Here is a 12,435-nt window from a genome sequence, read left to right as displayed (position 1 = left end):
CTCCTGTGGAGAGATAATCACCTGTTCCCCCGGTCCTCCCGAGGGGCCGTCTTGTCCGGCAGAGCCCTGATAGGTGGACCAAACGAGAAAAGTTATCGGGGGGATACACACACACACACTCACACACACACTCACCCACAAACATATGCTGCATAAAAACATTTTCAGAACCACAACTGTATATTTTATTCCGCTCCAACAACTCTTATATTTCCCAAGCGGGCTGTTGATGTAGATAGTGGGAGAGTGTCATATAGGTCCATGCTGCCAGACAGAAATGTGCCCCCGATACAGTTGGCCTGTCATCTAGAGAGAGCCAGTAACCACTGCCATCTTGTTCGCCATGTACATCCATATTCCATGTGCAGTCAGGTGTGTGTGTGTGTGTGTGTGTGTGTGTGTGTGTGTGTGTGTGTGTGTGTGTGTGTGTGTGTGCGTGTGACAGAATTTCAATGTGTGTAGGTGAGCATGTGTCAGTGTGTGTGCGTGTGTGTGTGAGTGTGTGTGTGTGTGTGTGTGTGCGTGTGTGTGAGTGTGTGCGAGTGTCAGTGTGTCAGTGTGATTGTGTGTGTGTGTGTGTGTGCCTCACCTTTTCTCCAGGCTTTCCAGTGGGACCCTCTGCTCCTCTCCCCCCTCTCACCCCCTAGCCGAAAAAACCCCCACAAAAAAACATAAATATCAACACTAATCCCTCCGGTGCCGCAAAAAAGATGAATGACAACCATTAACATAAACGCTTCATTAAGTTTGTAGGTCAAGGGGAGGGGTTCAATTAACAATCAGTTTATATGTAAATATATACAACTCTCTCTGTTACAACATCGGTGTGCATACATCACGCCTGTCACCATCGCTAATACTCACATTAGGCCCTCTCTGGCCTCCGGTGCCCGCCTGACCAGCTGGACCCTGCAATGGGGAAGATCAGATCATACACATACATGTATTCCATATGCCCGGTCCACACTTCACCATCAACTCACCGCTTGTCAGTAACCAAACGAGTTGAGAGAGGGCATAAGCATTAGACGGCTCAATAACACCGGCGTCTTACCCTTCGTCCTTTCTCCCCGAAGACCCCGGCAGCGCCCGGGAATCCGAGAGATCCCTGCGGACCCAGACACAGAAGCTTCATCAGCGACCGGTCTCAGCCCCCCCCCCCCCCCCATCCACCCCACCCCCCGCGCGCGCCCTCGCTCACGCAACCCCCCCCCCCACATTCATCACACTGCTCCGCCCCACTGTTTCATTAGCATCATAATTGTCAACTGTATGGGATTAAGGCCAATCTAAATCCACGAGCCAAAAAAAAAAACGACCGGCTTTTTACACGCCATTTATCAACCCCGCTAATGAATTGGTGTCACTAATGAACTATTAATAAAACACTCCTTTTTTTGTAATCTGTCATTCATCATGCTTTATTTGGGTTAATCAGACAGGAAGCGGTGGTGAAAGATTATTAGAGTATTTTCCTATCGGAAACTGGCAATAGGGTGTGGGGTGGTGGGGGGCCTTGTTTATCACCTTGGGACCCTGTCTTCCTGGGTAACCCGGCAGGCCTGGTACACCAAGTTTACCCTGCAGAATGGAAGAACAAGAGTGGAAGGGGAAATTAGATACATGGAAGACAAAATGAGCATCTAACAAAAACATGAGGAAAGCAAAAACCAAATCTGTGTTCTAAGGATTTATTTATTCTTTGTGAAGCGGAATCAAAAGTACATGATGCATGGAACGCTTAATACATACACAATGGGCGCGAGATGTATAGAGAGTAAACAGTATAAATATTTTATGCATAAATATGAACTTTAACATATCTATCAAGTGATGCAGTGTGTGCTCCCTGGGTTTTCATAAGACCCATATTTCAACAGTCCCTGCTAGGTCCATATACCATTTCTCTGCTCGAGTGTACAGTCTAATCCAGGAGAAACAACAATATATCTTTGTTTATTTCAAAATAAATCATTTCCAGGTAAACGCGGTCGAGAGGAAAAAGTGATGAAGAAACATTTTTTTTAAAATTGTTTAGCTTTCGCGAAGCAGCCATTTTCAAAACAGGAAAGTGTTTCTTGGTTTTCATTTTTTGGACTTTTTTAAACGAAAAAACATCTTCTCTCTGAAGTATTAATAATATCTGGTTAATATATACTGGGACTCTGTAGCCATGCACTGAATGGAGTCTGCCACGACTCTAAGTGGACCTTTTCGCCAGCGATCCCCGATGACCCAGAATCTCCCAGGAGTCCCGATTGACCCTTCAGGCCCTCCGTTCCATCTTCTCCACGGATTCCTGGCACTCCATTATCACCCTGGGGGAGAGGGGGGGGGGGGGGGATACACAAACAAACAACAAGGGAGACAGAGAGAGACAGAGATAATGACCTAAGATGGCGTCTGATGAATGCAGTTATGGGGGGCTTAGTGGATAATTGGGCAGCTCCCAAGGTGTGTGTGTGTGTGTGTGTGTGTGTGTGTGTGTGTGTGTGTGTGTGTGTGTGTGTGTGTGTGTGTGTGTGTGTGTGTGTGTGTGTGTGTGTGTGTGTGTGTGTGTGTGTGTGTGTGTGTGTGTGACGTCCGTGCTCTCACCCTGTCCCCCTTGAGGCCCATGTCACCTTTGGACCCGGGGAAGCCGTCCTCGCCCTGCAGGTGGACAGGAGAGGAGATATCGATGAGGGATGACAACGCTTTCGGAAACCCATTAATCGCTGTGCAACGCGCCACTGACCGAACGTGTCCACACAGGTCAGGTCACCGCATGATGTAAGCGAACGCATCCCTTGGCTTACGAACAGTAACTTTACACAATGGATTGCAATCATTTCTTTATCATTTTCAAAAATGTGATAACGGCATGCTTTTGAGAAAATCTCAATATTGAATCAAAGTCTCTCACCTTCTCCCCTTTGCCTCCCTTAAGACCCCTCACTCCCTCAGCTCCCTGTTTGAAAGAGGAGAAGGGTCGAACCAGTTATAACTCATTCGGTTTCAGTACCACCATCATCTATCACTCGATTTATTTAAACACACACACACACGCACACACGCACACACGCATGAAGGAGTGACATGGCTACGTAATTCTTCAACTGAAAAAGGTGGGGAATGATTAATAAATGTGTTTCGATTGAGTCCTGATGGGATATTGCGCTCTGCATTGATTGGCTATTGACCGTGCACTCGTGTCGTTCTAATGATTCCCATCAAGGTCAGGGTTCTTTTGGATGGGTTTGAACGCTGAGCTCATGGGAACCAGCTAGTGGAACCAGCTGTGTGAACTTGTCATCTACAAACAGCCCGCTGACTGCTGTACCATGACACAACACTCAACAAAGCCACCCTGGGGACATAAACAACTGACGCAATGGAGTTTCGACCTACATATAAACACACGCACGCACAAGCACACACAAGCACGCATACGCACACACACGCGCACACACACAGGCCTGCAAGTATGTGGGCGTGCATGCATGGATGCATACACACACGAGCACGCATGCACACACACACACGCACACACACACACACACACACACACACAATAGCAAGCATCTCATCTCTCGATAGACACCATCATTTTCATTCTGTCCATCAAATGTTCCACACTCTGCCGTAAGCGTTTCCCCCCGACAACCCAGGTGTTCCCCCACCGCCCACCAGCTGTCAATCAAAAGTATCACGCCACTCGTTCGTCACTAGGAGACGGGCCTGACAGACATCGGTGCGTTTATATGCTTCTTTGTGTCTCACCTTGACTCCGCGTGTCCCCGGATATCCGACGGGCCCCTGGACTCCTGCTGAGCCCTGTTGCAAACACACAAGTAATCGTTTTTTAATCAGAACATTTTCAACTGTCTAAAAAGGACAGCATAGTTCAGTAGCCTCTCCCCCCTCTGGCCCGAGAATGAATACGTTATTTCCCGAAGAACTTCAGTTTGGTCAACGGACGTGCTACTAGCTAAGATCAGCAGGCTCTCCCTGGAGAAGAGTTTTTTCTGGCCAATCAGAGACGGTGTTCGCATCGCCTCTACAGAGATTTACGAGAAAGTTACAAAATCTGTGAGGTGCAATAAGTGTCGAAATATTAGTTCAGTGAGGTGTGCCTATGCTTGTTTGCTCGGCAATCACAAGAAGTGTGCCGCCCGCTTGAGCATACAGCCATTTTGTTAAACCAACTGTCTCTAAGATTCCCTTTTCACTTGGCGCTCCAGACTCCTAATCCTCCAACGTCTACACGGGGAAGAGAGCGGGGTATTGCTGATTGCAGTGAGCTAAAGCGCTTACCAAACAACAACGCTGATATCCTACGAGTGACATTGTAGGAGAAACAACGACGTGGATGATAGCGTCGGAACGCCGGATTGTGACTGAACGTAAAACCCGCGAGTACGCCGAGGCGACAACAGCGACGGCAACAACATCAACAGCAACAACAACTAGTCTTCCCTGAACGGCAGCTCGGAGGAGAGTTGTGCCTCGTGATAATTGAATACGAGATTGCGGCGAGACAGATGGCGCGCTCCGTTAACAGAGGATGTACGGAGGTACGTACCAGCAGACCCTTCTCTCCGGCGGGCCCCTCTCGCCCTGGGTGACCCTACACACGTTCAAAAGCAAAACACATGAATGAATAAATGAACAGACAAAAAAAAACAACACATACACTATTTAGATGCGAGAACATAGATGAGAACACAACGGCGCTTAAGTTGAAGGCCCCCACAACAACCTCCTCCGAGGTGTGCGTGCGGCTTGTTTGTGGTCATGCCTGTTGTCTCCGTCATATGTGTATTAAGGCTGGTGTCTTATCATGAAGCCTTGCAGGCCCGTAGCAGCGTTGTCATGATGAATTAATTCAAACGTGTATGACTGAAATCTGAGCTTGAGCCTCTGGCTACGAGTCAAGTGTCACTGAGGGGGAAATCTTCTATTCCTTTTTGTAAATACAAATGCTGCAGTGGATCACGTCCAGAAACAGCTCCTCCTCCCCCCCCCCCCTCCCTCCCCCAACCTATTGGTTGACGAGACGAAGAGAGCAGGCTGCGCATGTCAATTCTGTGGACTGTTGTTTGCAATCGCTTTTGTGTGTGTGTGTGTGTGTGCGCTTGGGTGTGTGTTGTTGTATTTATGGCAAGCGTAGACGGGACAGATGAGCATGTATATGCAAATCTGTTGGCCCAACTGCACATTGATATCTATGATTAATGATGATGGATGTGTCCATATGTATTTGTGCGTGTGTGCATTTGCGGTGGGCGTGTGTGTGTTTTGTGTGTATACAAGTGCCGGTGTATGGGTGTGCATGCCTTTGTGTGTGTGTGTGTGTATCCGTGTGTGCGTGCATATGTGTGTATGCTTGCCAGTGTATTTGTGTGAGTGTGTGTGTGTGTGTGTGTGTGTGTGTGTGTGTGTGTGTGTGTGTGTGTGTGTGTGTGTGTGTGTGTGTGTGTGTGCGTGCGTGCGTGCGCCACTACATGCGTGTGCGTGGGCACTTACAGGTGGTCCGTCAATGCCAGGTAGTCCCAGCAGGCCTGTCTTCCCTTGAGGCCCCTGTGTAGGAACAGACAGAGACATAATCCACTGTAACGTCACATGAGGATTTCACCGCTCAGTTCCCAGACAGACCCACTAGTGCCCCCCCGCCGCCCCCGCCCCCCGCCCCCCACCAACACCACCAGCACAACCACCCCAAGACTTAACCCGCGACACATCCTCCTCCACTTTGGCTGTGCACTACACTGAATACATTCATGAGTTTGTTCTGGATCTCACACTTCTTTTCATCTCTCCTCCTCGCTCTAGTTTTCTATTTCCTTGATCAATGTGGTCACCCCGCAGCACGGGTTGACCGGGGAGGCCTGGATGCTTGGTGGGGTGCATTTTTCCTGCACATTGATTTCCTGTCCCCCCCCCACCATCCCACTCCCTGTGTTCTGATTGGGAGCGCGAGGTGTTGGGAGCTCCACTCCGCCACCTAACCTGGCCGCGCCATGACAGATGTCACAAGGTCGCGGATTTCATTTTGGCGAGAGTAGAGTAGAGGAGAGCGAGGGGGCGAGGGAGAGGGAGAGCGAGGGGGAGGGAGGGAGAGAGAGTGGGAGAGCGAGACAAGGCACTGGCTTACCTTCTCTCCCGGCATGCCGATGGGACCCTGAGGACCAGGCAGGCCCTAGACCGGAACAAAGCATCCATCACGTAGAGGTTTAGAAAAACAGCAGAGGACAGCCAGCAGCCAACAGTCTGGAGGTCTATTGTAAAGTTGAATAAATGGTGAAAGGTGCTGCACGTACATGGGACTGTATGTATGTATGTATGTATGTAATGAATAGAGGAATGTTTGTGTGTGTGTGTGTGTGTGTGTGTGTGTGTGTGTGTGTGTGTGTGTGTGTGTGTGTGTGTGTGTGTGTGTGTGTGTGTGTGTGTGCATGCGTGTGTGTGTGTCCGTCCGTTTGAGCATGTCTGAGCGTCCGCATGCACACACCTGTGTCCCTGGGTTTCCTTGTTGACCTGGGGCCCCGATCTCTCCAGACGGCCCCTGAGGAGACCGACACCCATTAGTCTCACATATCAGCCAATCAAAAACACACCTTTGTACGCTGACTGGTAAACAAAAACCATCCAAACTTTATTTATATAGCGCCTTTTGTGCAAAGTTGCAATGCAAGGTGCTTAACAGAACAGTAAAAATACAGCAGTACAATTTGAATGCAACAGTACAGTGAAAATCAATGATAAATGTGATGTCATGAGTAAAACAATAGTAAATATTCAAAATAGAAATAAATAAATAAAAACTTAAGAGAAATGGATTCAAGAGAAAGCTGAGTGAAATAGGTACGCCTTAAGGTTACTTTTGAACGTGGCTACAGATTGTGAACAGACCGGTTAAGACTGAAACGGGTTACCGGCTTTAGCATAACCAACCGGTGCTCACCGGCTCCTGCATTAACCACACATTTCCCGCAGGTGGGCCGTCTCTTCGATCACAATATGGTAATTTATGCCTAATGAGGTTTGGTGCGGGGCTTAACGACGGAGGTACTGACCATGTTGCCCTTCGACCCCTGAACTCCATCAATGCCATGGATACCCTAATGGGACAGAAAGGAGTGGAAAGGACGATAAATCACATCAGCGGTTTTTTTTTACCAGGACGCACGTGTCCTTATAAAAGGTCCTTACATTCATGTGACAATGGACATGGTGTCCTTGGGATTTCCAAGGTAAGTTTTAAAACATGTCATTCACAGTTAGTTCTTAACATGGGTGGGCGGTATGTGTGCTGAAAGACACTGGGTTTCGATCCCGTGTCTGCAGCATAGCTGTAGGCATCCTTCCGCGAGAACCCTGATGCAATGATGTGTCCGAATGCACCAGTCGCACGCTGGACGAAAAGCCTCCCCGAAATACTAATAGGTTGGCGTCAGCTCTCTCAATGTGTGGTGCCTAGGTGACATTGTTCCGCTTTGATGGAGAGCTGGATGATACGGCGTGTGGCCGGAGTCCATCGGTGATAATGTAGCGTTGACTTACAGGTTGGCCGGGGGGTCCCGCTGAGCCCCTCGGTCCGTTGAGACCCCTCGCGCCCTGGAGATGAAAACACAGCAAACAGTCAACAACGCACACTTATCCGGACTACAGATGAGCCGGGTGCGAGGGCGGAATACTAACAGGCCAATCAGAGCTGTGGCTCGCTGATGGAGAGGGACGGGGAGATAAACAGGGAGATGGGCAGGGAAGAGGAAGAGGAAGACAGGGGAGCGAGAGAGGTAGAGAAATACTTCAACATTTTGTACGTGTTTGTCGATTGAAATTTGTGTGTGTGTGTGTGTGTGTGTGTGTGTGTGTGTGTGTGTGTGTGTGTGTGTGTGTGTGTGTGTGTGTGTGTGTGTTCGCGTGCAGGTGTGTGTGTTTGTGTGTGGACCAAATAGGTGTGAGTGTGTTTGCCGATCATGTACCTGTGTGTGCATGCATCTATCTGTTTGTGTGCACCTGCGTGCATTTCAATGTGTGCGCGTACGTGTGTGTGGCCGCGCGCGCGCGCGTGTGTGTGTGCATGCATGCATGCATGTATCTACTTGATAGATTTTTTTTTCCCTTGCACCGTTTCTCTTTGTAGCTTGGCCAAGCCACCTGTTCCAGAGCCACATCTGTGATCTCCGGGGACACGATTGATATGGAAATAAAATCATTCAGGGCCCCTGATTTGTATCTGCACCTTCTTCTCCTTCTTCTTCCTGTCGTCCGTCTACATCCCTTCTCTCTCATTTGCCCCGACACCTAATCATCAAATGTCCTAAATGTATCTTCAGCTGGGCTCCTCTGTATTCCAACGGTTCTCCACTCCCCTCTACCGTCCCCCTCCTTCCCATCCCCATCCGTCTTTAACAGTTTAGGTTTTTTCCCTCCATCACAGCTGCAACACGACGTCTCATCTAACCCTTTCTCTCACCACTCTCTTCCCCCCCCCACACCTCACTCGCTCTCCCTCCCTCCCTCTCCGTCTGCGTCTCTCTGTGGTTCCCTCTCCCTCCATCCAGGTGATCCATTAAGATGGACGGACCCCCTGCTGAGTCTGATCCCCCCCCCCCCCCTCCTGGCGGGCGAGGAGATAGAATGTGAATCAGGGCTAATCAGCCCGCCTGACTACTGTGCCTGCGGTAGCATCACTCTGGGATGCACTCTGGAAGCTTCCGGTGAACCTGCTGAGGTTTTCTCAAGGCGTCTCCAGATGGACCGGACACAGTTAGCCAGAAATGAATACAATGAAAGATTGTATAATTCTTTTGTATGTGCCAGGCAACAAATAGAACCACGGAATTGAATGTATTGTACGTGTGGGTTAAGTTTAAGCTAGCGTTTAGACGTTTTTTTATTCAAAGACCGCAAATCTAAGCAGTAATTGGTGCTCTCCAAAGATGTGCAACCTTGAGGTGGAAGGGGTAGTTTTGTGTTGTTATGTGCGCTCGTCTGCATGCGTGTCTTTATGTGTGTGTGTGCGTGTGTGTGCGTGTGTCGTTGTTACTAACAGGTTCGCCTGGCTGCCCCCTAGGTCCGAACGGCCCAGTAGAACCCTGAAACAAACGACGGAAAACATTGTCAGCATTCAACCTTGAGATAAACAGCTTCATACACGGAGTCTTACACACACTGCCGGCACAAATACATAGAGGGGAACCATCACAACCTCACACTCGTCAAGCTGGATCAAAGCCTTCCGCCAACAGAATGGGGCACGTTTTAGTATTCCACACATGTGATTTACATGCAAAGTGGGCGATAGCTGTCATCTATTTCAAATAGCTTGAAAATGACTGATCTGAGGACAGCATAGAGAGGAGAAGGATCATGAAAGCACCTCCAACTGAATATAAGGCCTATTCTACTTCCTTTCAGTACCGCCGTGGGCTTGACCTGTGGCATCAGTTGTACTGTAAAGCACTCAAATAATCGGATAACAATCGTCTACACTTCCGATGGAGAGATCCATGGCATTCAGGGCACTGTGGGACTAATGTCAACACCATTTCTCTATTTTCCTTTTGTTAGCTTTACCGTAGCTAAGTGGCTAATGCTATATGGTCTAATAACTGGGGTGACATTGACTTGGGCATGCTCACCTTCTCTCCCGGATCTCCAAAGGGCCCGTGAGGACCTGGTTTGCCCCTGTCCCCCTTAGTGGGAAGAAACATATGCATTCATAACATGTGGGTGGCGAAACGGACACGTTTGCACAATTCATCCTCCTGGGGAGTCTGTGTTGTTTAAGGCACAAAGGCTTCTCACGGCCACACAACGCATTAATCTGAGGCCAACGCTGAGTGATGGAGAAATAGATGGAAAGACCAAGAAGCTTTTTTTTTTTCTTCTTTTGGGGTGTTGTGTTCCCACATGCTCACTCACTCTGTGTCCCTTGTCTCCCGGGAGTCCTGGCAACCCGTCAAAGCCTCTGTCACCCTGGGAAGGAGATAAAGGCCAGCGTTGCGTTTACACCCTCTGCGATGATGAAAACATGTGCTTGCACGTAACAAAAATTCTAACAACTTGCAGAATGGAAATGATGTAAACGGCACCCATGATTGCATCTGTGCACAAAGAATACAGATTCACATTAACACACACACACGAAAAAAACACACCATTTAGAATACATATACACACACACACGCGCACAGGCATTTGGATACATCCTGTGACGAAGGCTTCCATCTGCTGCGTGCACGCCGTTCTCATGGTGTGGGAGCTTTCAGATAGCTCGGGGTCTGCTTGAGCGTTGCTTTGACTGATAAAGACCCGCTGTTCAGCTGAGCCTATTATCAGGGGAGGCTGATGTATTTAGCAAAAGCGCCCATGCAGCTGCTAGGTACGGAGCCGATTCGCTTGTCAAACGGACGCAATGACGTTTGGGGCGCTAGGTGGATTCTTCCTGGCACACCGAGGGCTGTGGGCAGTTGGTGTGGTAATTCAGCACCTCTCCCTCTTCTCCGACAAAATGGCAGAATGCAACGCAACGCAAGTCCCGCAATTAGCCGTCTTGCAACTCAGCGTTTACAGCAAGTGTACGGGCAAAGGCTTTACCTTGCAGATATGTATTGACACTTTCTTTTTCAGCAAGCGAGCGAGCGAGCGAGCAAAGCACACCAATCAATTGCACGGCTTCATCCCCATCTTCATTCTCTAATACTTCAACCTCTTCTACTTCTTCTTCTTCCGGTGAGGTCCGAGGAAGAGATGTTTGATTCCCTTCTGCTGCAATGCGGCGCCCGTGGTAATTTCCTTTTCCCATAAAAAAATAAAAACCAACCTTAGTGCCTGTTTCTCCCGGCGCTCCGCGAGCCCCATCTGCTCCTGACCGCCCCTGGGAAAGAGAAAACACACATCCACAAGTCAACACACACAGTAACACAATACACACACTGACACGAACCCAGAGACAATCAAGACACAAGTCTGAAAGAGAAAAACAGCGAGCAGATGATGCCTCACGATTCAAAATCCGAAAAAGAAGAACGACAACTATGGATTGGAGTCTGTGAACGATAAATCTCACCCGTTTCCCCGCCCGGCCGTTCAGCCCTGCAGGGCCATGTAATCCACGGGGGCCCTGTGTAGGAGGTCAGCGGGGGAGCACAGTTAGAGAGGAAGAGGAGGTGATAGAGATCTTAACGGAGAGCCCGTGGGATACAGCAGGGATAAAAAAATAAAACATAGTTTTTGGGGGTGGGGGTGGCGGGGGGTCTTACAGAGTGGCCATCGTCTCCAGCATTTCCCTTCAGGCCGGAAGCACCTGGAAGACCCTGCAACACAGGACACATCCCGATCAACGCAGAGCAAGCTACTGTACTTTTAGAATATGACGGAGCAGTGCAGTCACACACTAGATTTTGTTTTTCTCGAACATCGAATTTTACCATACAGAATGGAAGAGGATATCTATACACAACAGTGGTGGAGAGAATGTACAGGGGTTGATGTGGGTTCTTTAGTGTGATGAAGTGTGATCCAGTGCTGTTAAGGGTCTCTTACCTCAGGTCCTGGTCGACCCCCGAGACCCATCGAACCCGGAGGTCCCTTCTGCGAAATCTGGAGAAAATTAGAAAGAAATAGATGATAAGCGGAAGCCACTTTAAAATCACTGTCGACTCTCATCGATTGGAAATCGTAACAAACGACATATCAATAACCTATTCAACCAACGATTTGAATTAATAATGACCGACAATTTACAACGTGTACTTATTTCCCATTTATTAATTACCAAGCACATTCGAACCATTGTGTGTGTTATTGATTGGATCCATCCATTCATGCTACATTTTGTTGCGCCCATTTATAACTTCATATGCTCAAGTACTCTATGCTCCATTTCTTGCTAGAACGGTTAACCTCTTGACAGCTGCGTTCGTTGCTGTGTCAGCGTTTCTGTGACACACAAGTGAGAGTTCCCTACCTTGGCTTGCTGAATGATGGCATGCGCTTGGGCTTCCTGGGCAGAGACGACAGGGCCCTTCTGAGAATCCCCACCGAACTGGAACTGAACGGCACAGAGAACACAGTATAGAGTCACTCTCCCCCGGCTTGGAAAATGCAAATGAAGTTCAATCACACAGCTCCCCCTTGTGGGGATCCTCAGTACTGGGCTTGGTAGCGTGTGGCTGGGTTGAAGAGAGTCAAGCTCGATTTTCTTACTGGTAACATCAGCAGAGTGCCTGGAGGACCTGGTATCCCATCAGCCCCGGAAAGACCTGGGCGTCCAGGGGGGCCCTAGAGAAATAAGATCCATGTTATATTGGCAATGTGAGATTGTGTGTAGTGTGTGTGTGTGTGCGTGTGTGTAGTGTGTGTGTGCATGTGTAGTGTGTGTAGTGTGTGTGTGTGTGTGTGTGTGTGTGTATGTTTGTGTACGTGTGTAGTGTGTGTAGTGCG

The 12,435-nt window shown here is 48.9% G+C and overlaps 1 protein-coding gene across 1 annotated transcript in view; it reads right to left on the bottom strand.

Moving 5' to 3' along the window:
* The window catches only part of col5a3a (collagen, type V, alpha 3a), a 58,321-nt gene that overhangs the window by 22,399 nt on the left and 23,487 nt on the right, over nucleotides 1–12,435 (bottom strand). The window contains 24 exon segments of the mRNA XM_030340083.1: nucleotides 22–66; nucleotides 590–643; nucleotides 865–909; nucleotides 1,055–1,108; nucleotides 1,528–1,581; nucleotides 2,211–2,318; nucleotides 2,596–2,649; nucleotides 2,903–2,947; nucleotides 3,760–3,813; nucleotides 4,562–4,606; nucleotides 5,506–5,559; nucleotides 6,134–6,178; nucleotides 6,491–6,544; nucleotides 7,056–7,100; nucleotides 7,543–7,596; nucleotides 9,039–9,083; nucleotides 9,630–9,683; nucleotides 9,913–9,966; nucleotides 10,814–10,867; nucleotides 11,060–11,113; nucleotides 11,253–11,306; nucleotides 11,536–11,592; nucleotides 11,960–12,043; nucleotides 12,199–12,273. Of these exon segments, the coding sequence (XP_030195943.1) occupies nucleotides 22–66; nucleotides 590–643; nucleotides 865–909; nucleotides 1,055–1,108; nucleotides 1,528–1,581; nucleotides 2,211–2,318; nucleotides 2,596–2,649; nucleotides 2,903–2,947; nucleotides 3,760–3,813; nucleotides 4,562–4,606; nucleotides 5,506–5,559; nucleotides 6,134–6,178; nucleotides 6,491–6,544; nucleotides 7,056–7,100; nucleotides 7,543–7,596; nucleotides 9,039–9,083; nucleotides 9,630–9,683; nucleotides 9,913–9,966; nucleotides 10,814–10,867; nucleotides 11,060–11,113; nucleotides 11,253–11,306; nucleotides 11,536–11,592; nucleotides 11,960–12,043; nucleotides 12,199–12,273 (1,341 nt within the window).

Source organism: Gadus morhua, chromosome 2 (assembly GCF_902167405.1).
Source record: "Gadus morhua chromosome 2, gadMor3.0, whole genome shotgun sequence".
NCBI classification, from domain to species: domain Eukaryota; kingdom Metazoa; phylum Chordata; class Actinopteri; order Gadiformes; family Gadidae; genus Gadus; species Gadus morhua.
Note: the sequence above shows the minus strand (reverse complement) of the source record. Positions and strands in the feature narration are given on the sequence as shown.